At 52.2% G+C, this 10,959-nt stretch overlaps 2 protein-coding genes across 2 annotated transcripts; one reads left to right on the top strand and one right to left on the bottom strand.

Annotated features, from left to right (window-relative positions):
• Nucleotides 1–212: 212 nt before the first annotated feature.
• Nucleotides 213–5,037, top strand: LOC116500222 (E3 ubiquitin-protein ligase TRIM58-like). The gene is made up of 5 exons (XM_032205136.1): nucleotides 213–572; nucleotides 1,422–1,544; nucleotides 1,659–1,814; nucleotides 2,610–2,904; nucleotides 4,461–5,037. Exons 1-5 carry the CDS (start codon nucleotides 225–227, stop codon nucleotides 4,982–4,984), a joined length of 1,446 nt encoding a protein of 481 aa, XP_032061027.1. The 5' UTR covers nucleotides 213–224; the 3' UTR covers nucleotides 4,985–5,037.
• A 4,739-nt stretch (nucleotides 5,038–9,776) lies between these two features.
• Nucleotides 9,777–10,953, bottom strand: MGAT1 (alpha-1,3-mannosyl-glycoprotein 2-beta-N-acetylglucosaminyltransferase; the record flags this gene model as incomplete). The annotated part of the gene is made up of 1 exon (XM_032205224.1): nucleotides 9,777–10,953. A coding segment is annotated over one exon (1,083 nt), but the record flags the coding sequence as incomplete, so codon positions are not given.
• Between the last annotated feature and the right edge of the window lie 6 nt (nucleotides 10,954–10,959).

The raw sequence follows: 10,959 nt of genomic DNA, 5'->3' as shown, positions 1-10,959 counted from the left end.
GCATTTATAGCATTCCTTTCTGAGAAAAAGAGCCTGACAGCCTCAGCTTCCTCTTCCTTTTCGCTTCTTGGGTGGGGTTTCTTTTTTTATTATTATTTATTTATTTATTTTTTTTCCTTTCGCTTTAAACCCCGCTGTGTTTACGGCCGGCTTCCAGGAAAAACCCAGCGCCCGGCCCCTCGCCGTGGGCGTTTCTCCGGTGGCCCCAACAACTCCTCGGGACCATGGCCCAAGGAAACGCGGTGAGAAACCTCCAGGAGGAAGCCACCTGCGCCGTCTGCTTGGATTTTTTCCGCCAGCCCGTGATGCTCCTGGCTTGTGGCCACAACTTCTGCCGCTCCTGCGTCGCCCGCTGCGCCGAAAAAAGCCAAGACGGGGCCGGATCCTGCCCCCAGTGCCGCCTCCCTTTCCCCCCAGGAGGATTTTGCCCCAACAGGCAGCTGGCCAACGTGGTGGCCGTGGTGCGGGAGCTGGTGGAGGGCGAGCAGGATTTGTGCCTTGGGGGTGGGAGCCGAGCTCGTGGCGCAGACCTCGAGCACCGCGTCCCCCTCGCCGAGCCCCTCGAGGATCGGGTGAGCCAGGCCCTGCGGCCAAAAATGCTTGGATGCAAGCGAATTGCCCTCTCCTTCCCCAAAACACCCCAAAAAAATGTTTGGAGGCGAGAGAATTGCCCTCTCCTTCCCCAAATCCCCCCCCAAAAAATGCTTGGAGGTGAGAGGATTGCCCTCTCCTTCCCCAAATCCCCCTCAAAAAATGCTTGGATGCGAGCGAATTGCCCTCTCCCTCCCCAAATCACCCCAAAAAATGCTTGGTGGTGACAGAATTGCCCTCTCCTTCCCCAAATCCCCCCCAAAAAAATGCTTGGAGGTGAGAGAATTGCCCTCTCCCTCCCCAAATCACCCCAAAAAAAATGCTTGGAGGCGAGCAAATTGCCCTCTCCTTCCCCAAATCCCCCTCAAAAAATGCTTGGATGCGAGCGAATTGCCCTCTCCTTCCCCAAATCCCCCCCCAAAAAATGCTTGGAGGTGAGAGAATTGCCCTCTTCCTCCCCAAATCACCCAAAAAAAAAATGATTTCCCTTAAAGCTCAGCTTTTCTGCCACGGGGTGAAGCTCTCTGCCTTCCCTACCAGCACCCGGGAGAGGAAATTGGGCTGAAACGCTGCAATTTGGAGAGTTTTGAGCGAGTTTGGAGGAAGTGGGAGGGGTTGGCAGCCAAAAATGAGCGATTGAAACCCAAAAACCACAGGAGAAAAGGGGGGCCCCAAAAGGGTCTCACGAGGGAGGGAAAAGGGGGTGTCTAATGGGACCTGGGGGGGGGCTTTTAGGGGATTTAAGGAGCTCAGCCAAGAGGAGCAGCAGGCTGGGACCTCCAAATCTGGGCGTTTTAGGGCTTCTCACCCCTTTTTCCCACCCCCTGCAGGAACCCACCCCATCCTCCTCCACACCCCAGGAGCCCCTCGGACCCCCCCAAAATAAAATGCAAGAGGACGAGCGAGCGGCCACGCTGCTGACACCCCCGGGGGGGGCCCAGCAGGCGCTGCTGGTGGGTGCCAGATATTTTTAGGGCACAAAACGTGGCCCTTGACCCTTTTCCCTGCTCCCGGCCTCTTTTTTTTTTATTTTTTTTTATTTTTTTCTTTTTTTTTTCCCTCCCCAGGCACGAGTGGAGGCCGAGAGGCAAAAGCTGCTGGCGGTGCTGGGGGGGCTGCGGGGGGTCGTGGGCCAGCAGGAATCGTGGCTACTGGCCCGCCTGGGCCACCTACGGCGGGGGCTGGAGGAAGCCAAGGGCTGGCGAGGCGGTGGGAATCGCTGGGTGAGCCAAAATCCTCCCTAAAAAATCCCAATTTTCAGTTTTTTTTGCGCAAAAATGGTGCCTGAACGTCTCTTTTCCTTCCTCCCCCCCAGGACGCCGGAGTCTCCCCCAGCAGGTACCGGGGGGGTTCCCTCCGCTGGGCAAAAAACATCGCTGGGAGCACGGCTTTGAGACACCATTTCTGGGCACAAATCTGCTATTTTAGGGCACAAAACTCCTCTGCTTTGGGGCCACAAAAAAATTCCACTTTGGGGCAAAAATCGCTCTATTTTGGGGGCACAAAACCCCTCTGGTTTTGGGCCATAAAGTCCTCTATATTGGGGGGCACAAAAATCCTCTACTTTTGGGGCACAAAACAAACACAAACAAAAAACCTATTTTGGGGCCCAAAAAAGAAAAAAAAAATAAGTATTTTGGGGCCATAAAATCCTCTATTTTCGGACACAAAACCCCTCTACTTTGGGGGCGCAAAAAGGACTCCGTTTTGGGGCCCCAAACCTGGCTACTTTGGGGCACAAAAAAACTCTATTTTGGGGCCATAAATTCCTCTATTTTGGGACACAAAAATCCCCTACTTGGAGGCCACAAAACTCCTCTATTTTGGGGGCCAAAAAAGACTATTTTGGGGGCATAAAAAACCCTTTATTTTTGGGTCCAAACCCCCTCTATTCTGGGGGCACAAAAAATCTGCTATTTTGGAGGCCCAAATACCTCTACTCTGGGATCATAAAACCCTCTATTTTTAGGCCATAAAATTCTCTATTTTGGGGCACCAAAAAAAAAATTTAAAAAAATCAATTTTGGAGCACAAAACTCCTCTACTTTGGGGCACAAAATCCTCTACTTTTGGGCCATGAAACCCTCTACTTTGGGGCACAAAACCCTCTATTTTTCGCTTCCCTCCGGCTTTACAGCACATTTTGGGGGGGATTTGGGGTTTCCTGGCCAGGAGTCGCGGTGTTAAATATTCTGATTTTCCCCCCAACGAGGAGCACGGAGCCGAGGCCGCGGCCGCTGGAGCTCGAAGCAGAGCTCGAGGATTTCTCCCAAAAAAACAACGCCCTGGAAGCGGTGGTGGAGAGGCTCAAAGGTGCCTGGAGGGGAAAACGGGGCAAAAACCAGTGATTTCGTGAGCAGAAAATGAAGCCTGGGCAGGGGGCAGGCATCCCAAGAGCTGGCAAAATTGGGTTGGGAAGTCCAAATGCACCAAACACCCAATAATTGAAAGAAAAAAAATAATAATTTTCACCCTAGAGACCCATTATAGCTCCCTTAAGGGAGGGAGAGCTGCAGACAATTAATTAGGGATTAAAATCAGGGCTTTAATTAGGTGTTCAGGGCATTAATTAGTTCTCCAGCCCTCTTAATGCCCAGAAGAGGTGGGGAAGGAGCAGGGCTGTAAATCTCTGGGTTTTTCTCTGTTTCCAGATGTCCTGGCTTGCTCCCTGGAGGAAGACCTGGGGGGATACCAAAAAGGTAAATCCTGCTAAATCCTCACCTTCTAGTTTCATATCCAATATTCGGGGCTGGGAAACCCAGGGCTGAGATTCTGGAGCAGTATTTGGAGCTGATAATCAGGTTCAACTCCCAAAACTGATGTTCTGGAGCAATATTTGGAGCAGGTGCAAGACCCAGAGCTGATATTTGGAGCTAATAATTGGGTTCAGCTCCCCAAATTGATAATCTGGAGCAATATTTGGAGCTGATAATCGGGAGCAAGACCCAGAGCTGATATTGGGGTGAAATATTTGGAGCTGATAATTGGGTTCAACTCCCAAAACCGATAATCTGGAGCAATATTTGGAGCTGATAATTGGGTTCAGCTCCCCAAATTGATAATCTGGAGCAATATTTGGAGTTGATAATTGGGTTTGACTCCAAAAACTGATAATCTGGAGCAATATTTGGAGTCGATAATCAGGAGCAAGACCCAGAGCTGATATTTGGAGCTGATAATTGGGTTCAAATCCTAGAGCTGATATTGGGGTGCAATATTTGGAGCTGATAATTGGGTTTAAATCCCAAAACTGATATTCTGGAGCAATATTTGGAGCTGATAATTGGGTTTAACACCCCAAACTAATAATCTGGAGCAATATTTGGAGCAGGTGCAATACCCAAAACTGATATTTGGAGCTGATAATTGGGTTCAGCTCCCAAAATTGATAATCTGGAGCGATATTTGGAGTTGATAATCGGGTGCAAGATCCAGAGCTGATATTGGGGTGAAATATTTGGAGCTAAAAATTGGGTTCAGCTCCCAAGACTGATAATTTGGAGCAGCATTTGGAGCTGTTAATTGGGTTCAGCTCCCAAAACTGATAATCTGGAGCAATATTTGGAGCTGGTAATTGGGTTCAGCTCCCAAAACTGATAATCTGGAGCAATATTTGGAGCAGGTGCAATACCCATAGCTGATATTTGGAGCTGATAATTGGGTTCAACTCCCCAAACTGATAATTTGGAGCAATATTTGGAGCTGATAATCGGGTGCAAGACCCAGATCTGATAACTGGGGTGCAATATTTGGATCTGACGCCCTAGAACAAAACCCGAAGCCGATATTGGGGTGCACTATTTGGAGCTGATAACGGGATGCACCAAATAATCAGGACTCAAGCGTTGAACCCCCTTCTGTCCCCACAGCGAGCGTCACCCTGGACCCGGCCACCGCTCACCCCCAGATCCTGGTGTCCCCGGACGGCCGCAGCGCCCGGCGGCGCAAAACCCCTCGGGACCCTCCTCCGGGGAGCTCGGAGCGCTTCGAGGCTCTTCGTTGCGTCCTGGGCCGCCAGGGTTTCGCTGCAGGACGGCACCGTTGGGCCGTGGAGGTGCCCCCGGGACCCGACTGGGCTTTGGGGGTGGCTCGGGAATTCGTGCCCCGCAAGGGATGCTTCGGGTTGAGCCCCGCGCGGGGCGTTTGGGCTGTAGGGCAGTGGTTGGGGCAACTGAGGGCGCTCACCTGGCCCAGTCCCACTTGCCTGCCCTTGGCCCGGGTGCCGAAACGCATCGAGGTGGCCCTGGATTACGGGGGAGGGCGGGTGGCTTTCCGCGACGCCGACAGCGAGGCCGAGATCTTCGCCTTTCCCCCCGCCGCCTTCGCCGGCGAGAGGCTGAGGCCCCTGCTGTGGTTGGGAGAAGGGCCGGCCCTGCTCACTTTCTGCCCCTAAAAAGCCCCCCAAAGCCTCAGGTTTCACCCCAAACGCCTCCCTACCACTGTGTCCTGCCACTCACGCAGCCCCCGAGCTCAATAAACAGCTCTAAAAACCACCCTTGCTCCATTTGTTTTTTTCTTTCACCTCTTTTTTCCAGGCAGAAAGGATTCACCCGACTTAAATTTCACCCTCCTGCTCCACGCCAGGCTTGGACAGACCCCAAATTCCCCTTAAATGCAGCAGAAGGCCCCAAAATCCCTTTAAATGTAACAGGATGGACCCAAAATTCCCTTTAAATGCAACAGGATGGACCCAAAATTCCCTTTAAATGCAACAGGACGGACCCCAAACTCCCCTTAAATGCACTGAAACGGACCCAAAACCCAGTGCAATTGCTTCGGGTTTCAGAATTGCTGAAATAAGTCCGAAAACCAGCGAAATAGGGGAAGTATCCTCATCTCCCACGGCTCTGGTTTCCCTCGCTTTGCATCTCCGCCCTTCCCCGTAGGAAACGCTGCGCCAAGGTTCCCATTTCACCATTTAATATTTGCCAGAAAGAGGGGAAAAAGAAAAAAAAAATACAAAGGAAATTGCACCCAGGCCAGCAGGAAGCAATTTCCCATAGAAAGTGTTAAATCAAAGTCTATTTGAGGGGAAAATCCTCTTTTTGCTCATGCTTTTATTATCCTGGAGGAAGAATCAGCACTGAATGAGAGCTTCTAATTAGGATTGAGAGCAAAAAGTGGGGAAAAAAAAAGGAAATTAGGTCCCAAAGCTCAGCACCGTGGGGTTTTCCCCACCTGGAGCATCCCGATATCAAGCTCCTGGTGGTTTCTGTGTAGTATCGTGGCTGTTTGGACCAAAATTGTGGGTTTTTTTTTGGTAATTCTGGCCTCCAGGCTCATCAGGACGCCCTCTTCCTCCTCTTGCAGGCATCGCAGCTCTGCCCTCTGCAGGTTCTGGAGGATTTCTTGAACTCTCAGATGATTTTCCACTGGCACATGCCTGAAAAAGGGAAAAAATACAGAAAAAAAGAGGAAAAAAAGAAGGAATTAGCACATTTGTCTGCACATTCAGCCTCCTGGTGGGTTTTCTCTCTAGGTTGAGGCAGGCATCTCCCAGCTGTCCCCTTCCTTGTTTTTTTTTTCCACTATTTTGTTAAAAAAAAGGATCAGGAGCTGGTTCATCATCACCTGGAGCATCAAATTCCCCACGGGAGTAGGCACAGGGGTGATCAAATCCTCCCCAGCACAGCACTGAGCCCAGGTCAGGTCACACCCAGCCACGTGCAGCCTCGTGCACACCCAAAAATGGGGAGAAATGCCCCAAAAAAAGGAAAAATTCAGCACGGAGGAGATATTAGATGTGTTGTATAAGGGTTTTTTTAAAGTGAAAAAGTCCATTTATGGATTGTGAACGCACAGAGCCCTGAAAATAAGGTTTTCTCACCAGAAAAAAAAGGGATTTATAATCACGTTTTCCACTTTTCTTACCTGGTAATCCCATGCAGCTTGCTGGAGGGGGACAAGGCTCTGGAGAAGAGCTGATAACACAACTCCTCCCTGGGGGAAATCCTTTAAAACCCGCCTCAGGCCCTGGAAAAGCGAATTATTTTATTTTCCCCATTAAAATGGGCATTGCTCGGAGCTGTATTAAGAGTAAACGCGTGGTGATATTGGGTGGAATTAGCCTGAGATCGGGGCTATTTGCTCTAATGAGATTTTAAGGGAGTTTTATAAGATAACAGACGCCCAGAGGCAGGAGGAAAGGCAATTATTAAGGGGAAAACCGTGAGATTTAAGGGAAAATAAACACCACGAGGGTGGGTGAATGCGGTAACGGGGACCCAGAGCCCTCAGGGATCCCTTCCATGGATCTGGTCTGGGGCCGGGGAGGGGGCTTGGGTTATTTTTAGCTTGCACCGAGCGCTTTCAACCCATAGAAAGGAGAAATCGCATGAAAACCACGTCCTGTTCCTGCCCAGGTCGCTCGGGGACTTCACCCGGTGCCACAGTCGTTGCTGGGATGCGGGGCCAGGCTTTTATCACCATTTCACCACCTGTGAGCAAAAGGGAGGGGAAAGAGCAGGCTCGAGGGGGAAATTAAAACGTTTTTGGGACAGCAGGAATGCATTATTCCAGATAAAGAACATAATAAATTGCTCTTAATGCTGGCTGATTCGGGAGGGGTGCCAACAGCCCAGGACTCAGCAGGGTTAAAACCTTCTTTGCAGCCCAAATTGCTCTGCCTGCTGCCACTCTCCGTGCCCCACTCATGAAAACTCAGCTTACCAGGCTAGGAGAGAGCACAAAACACCAAGAAAAGCACCGAGGAGGGCGGCTGGTTTCATCCCCAGGGCCCCAACAACTTAAATCAGGTCATCGACAAACCACAGCGGCTCAGATCTCCGCCAAACCAAAATTACAGCCCGGCGCAGCCTCGGCGGCGGAGGGTTTGTAATTCACTCTTCTCCACGAGGTAGTTTTTCCATTAGGTCGCTCTCAAAACAGAAGAGGTTGCTAAAGGGAGCCTTCTGGCACAAGCAACGTGCTTCTATTACGCCAACCAACGGCTCCTCGCGTGAATAAATTAAATTGCTTCTTGGCAGCGCCGTGCTCTGACAAGAGACAAGCTCCCGATGCTCTGATTTCTTCTCCTTTTCATCAGAAAAGCTTCAGAGAACTCCAAAGTCCACGTATCAAAGCCAAAACAGCAAACAAGCACAAACAAAAGAAAAAGTTGCCTTTCTGTGGAGCTCCACAGGCCCTGAGTCAGCTCGCTGGCGCTGACCCCGCACTGCCGCAGGGAAAATCAGACTCTTTTCCTCTGAATACACCTCACCAGCCTCACGTCGGCAGCCTCGACAACAACCCTCTTGGCGTGGCGGGCGCACAGCCCCCAATTTTCAAGCAGAGTCAGGAGGTGAACCTCACAGCCCGCCTGCAACGCTGACCAGGCGGCCACATGGAGCCCAAATTCCCCCAGCAGCCTGCGAATAAACGCCATAGGGAGCCTCAAAAAGAAGCGCTTCTGGGAAAAACGAAGTTTCTTACGCAGCGCTGAGACCCGAGAAGCCAGCGATGCTGGTGGAGGTTTTAATTTAGATTTTTTAATTGCTTTTTTACCACGCACCGGCTGCGGCCCCACCGCCTGCTTCACCCGCGCCATAGCCCCTGCGCTACCAAAATGGCTCGCAGTCTCCGCCGCGCTGCCTTTTATAGGCGCCAGGCGCTCTCTGATTGGTCATCGCCCCCATAGCGGCGCCCCCATTGGTCACTCCACACAGCGCTCTCCCCCGCCCTCCGAGCGGACCTGATTGAAGCCCGCGAGAGCGGCGAAGCGCGGCGGGCAATGGGGAGAGCGGACCTGAGTGAGGACTGCGCCGCTGCTCTCCATCAGCGACCGTTCGGAAGCGTTAAAACTGCTTTTTTTTTTTTTTTGCTCGTTTTTGGGGGGTTTTTAGTGAAAAAGGCAGCAGGGGGAGGGACGGGATCGCAGGGGACGCCGGTTAAATGTGGGATCTGTATAAAAAAGGAGGGGGTTGGGTAAAAATGCGGCTCAAAAGGCTCATTTGGGGCTGTAACAGGTAAATTATAAAAATTTATAATTTCCCCCTAGAATTGAGTAAATAACATTTCCTCAAAAATTCACCCATAACAACAGCTCCTGGACAAACTGCAGCAGCAGGGCTGTGCCCTCACTCTGCCTCATCCCCAGGGTGTTTTCTGTTAAATAATTTATTTTATTTGTGCCTTTCCCCGGGGTGAGCTCGGCAAGAAACCCAAACCGAGGAGAAATTTAAGAAAACATCAGTGCCCTGTGCACCTGCTTGAAAAGTATTCATAATCCTAATACTTCCCCCTTTTTCTTCCTCGTCCCTAAAAATCACCCTGATTTAACCCAGAGCCCGCCGGGGAGCAGCAAATCCCCAGCTTGTTGCATCACTTTTCCCTCCCTACTTTCACCCCTTTACCCAGTCCCTCCTGCTGCCCTTTTCCCCTCTTTTTATCCCAATTTAATTGCTCCATTTCATAACCTTCCCACCTCCAAAAAGAGGCGTTTTTTTCCCTAAAAAAATATAATCAGAACTGAGCATTTTTTTCTCGTCCTAAACCCTCACTGCCCGCTTCAGCACGGGGCAACCCACGGGCCTCAACAAAGCCGCAGCTCGGGGTTTATTTGATATAAAAAAATGGGGGTTTTGTAAAATAAAAAGGGCTTTTTGGCTGCAGAAATGACACCCCCAGACCCAAATATAAATCCCCTGTACAAAAAGGATGGTGCAGAACGTATAGAGCAGGGAGCGGGGCGTAGGATGGGGCAGATGTAGTGAGGGGAGCAGGATATAGGACGCAGCCCCGTGTATATGGGATCCAGGCCATATGAAATATAGGGACCAGAGCACGCAGCCTGATGCAGATCCCAAACCATAAAGGGCTTAAAATACAGCAGCAAGGCCCTAAAGCCATATATAAGGACCAGACCCTACACAATAGGGTCCCATATAACCCATATAAAGGGGTTTATGGCCTGTAATGCCCAGGCCATATAGGGCCCAGGCCATATATAACCCAATATAGGGTGCAGGATGTGCCGAGAGCCACAGCAAAACCAACAAAAAAATGAGGCTTTGGGGTTTGTTTTCCGTTTTTTTTTGTCGTCGTTTTCTTTTTTCCTTTTATTCTGGAAAATAATTTCTGCCTTCGGCGGCGCCGCTCTGGCCAAACCCCCGCGGATTCGGCTGCGGGGATGTTTTTCCCCCAAACCATCCCCCCCCACCCCAAAAAAAAAAAAAATAAAACCCCGCGCGGCTAAAACCTCCCCCGGCTGGAAGAAAACGCGCGGAAAAAAAACGCAATTTGGGGGAAATCAACCCGAAAAAAAGATGATAAACGCAGCTGCTAACTCCAGCTGGGGTCGTAGCCCGTCCAGTCCGAGGGGGGCGCGAGGTAAACGCGGCGGCCGCGGTAGACGAAGCTGACGATGCCGCGGTAGCCGGCGCGGGGCACGCCGGATTTGAGGTCGTCCATGAGCCCCAAGGCTTTGGCGAAGGCTTTGAAGGAGTCGCGGCCGGTGTACTGCACTCGGACGGCGCCCAGCTCGCGGCGTTGGTTGCCCTGCAGCTCCTCCACCCGCACCTCGGGCGCCGCGTAGACGCGGGGCAGGAAGGAGCGTTCGTACTCCTCCTTTTTGAGGTAGGAGAGGTCCAGGCGGGTGAAAGGCACGAAGCGGTCGTTGAGCTTGATGAATTTCAGGTACTGGTCGAAAAACTGCCCGTGGCTCACCCCTTTGCGGCCGAAAGTCATGGTGCGGGATACCTCGGGGCGGATGCAGGAGCGGCCCCGCCGTTGCTCGGGTTGCCTCATCCAATCGTCCCAAAAAGCCCGCGGCCACTTGGGTTCCAGCTCGTCCCACAGCTCGGCGAGGAGCAGCCAGCCCAAACCGGGGAAGAAATCGGTGCGGTAAAGCAGCTCGGCCTGCCCGGCGTCCACCATCTGCTCCTTGCCGTTGTCGTTCCACGCCGAGACGCACCAGAGGCTGCGGTCGGAGAGGAGGAGGGGAAAAGCGGCTTGGAAATACTCGAAAAAATCGGGGGCCACTTCCAAATCGTCCTCCACCACGATGGCGGCGCGGTAGCGGAAGGTGCGGAAGATTTGCCCCAAAGCCCAGCGGTAATGCCGGGCGATTTTATAATAGCCTTGGAATTTTCGGTGCTCGGCGGGGACGGGGATGTCCCCGAGCTCGGGTTGACGGATGTGAGCCACGGCGTCGCCGTAGGAGGCGATGACCCGCGCCGTTTCGGCGTGCCCGCAGTCCTGGCTGACGATGACGGGGAAACGTTGGGCCGAGGGCCGGTAGCGGAGGAGTTTATCCAGGCAGCGCCGCACCGTGCTGCGGTCGCAAGCCATCACCAGCACCGGCAGCACCGTGGCGTCGCCCTCGGGTGCCACCGGGGGCGGGGAGGGCGTTTGGGGGGGTTTTTGGGGGGC

This window comes from Aythya fuligula, chromosome 33 (assembly GCF_009819795.1).
Source record: "Aythya fuligula isolate bAytFul2 chromosome 33, bAytFul2.pri, whole genome shotgun sequence".
Classification (NCBI taxonomy): Eukaryota; Metazoa; Chordata; class Aves; order Anseriformes; family Anatidae; genus Aythya; species Aythya fuligula.
This window is presented reverse-complemented; position numbering and strand designations above follow the sequence as displayed.

Bases quoted from the DNA above. Each gene is read 5' to 3' on its own strand.
- LOC116500222 (XM_032205136.1), top strand. From the start codon at position 225: ATGGCCCAAGGAAACGCGGTGAGAAACCTCCAGGAGGAAGCCACCTGC. The intron at 573-1,421 runs GTGAGCCAGGCC...CACCCCCTGCAG, and splicing joins CCGAGCCCCTCGAGGATCGG to GAACCCACCCCATCCTCCTC. The intron at 1,545-1,658 runs GTGGGTGCCAGA...TTCCCTCCCCAG, and splicing joins GGGCCCAGCAGGCGCTGCTG to GCACGAGTGGAGGCCGAGAG.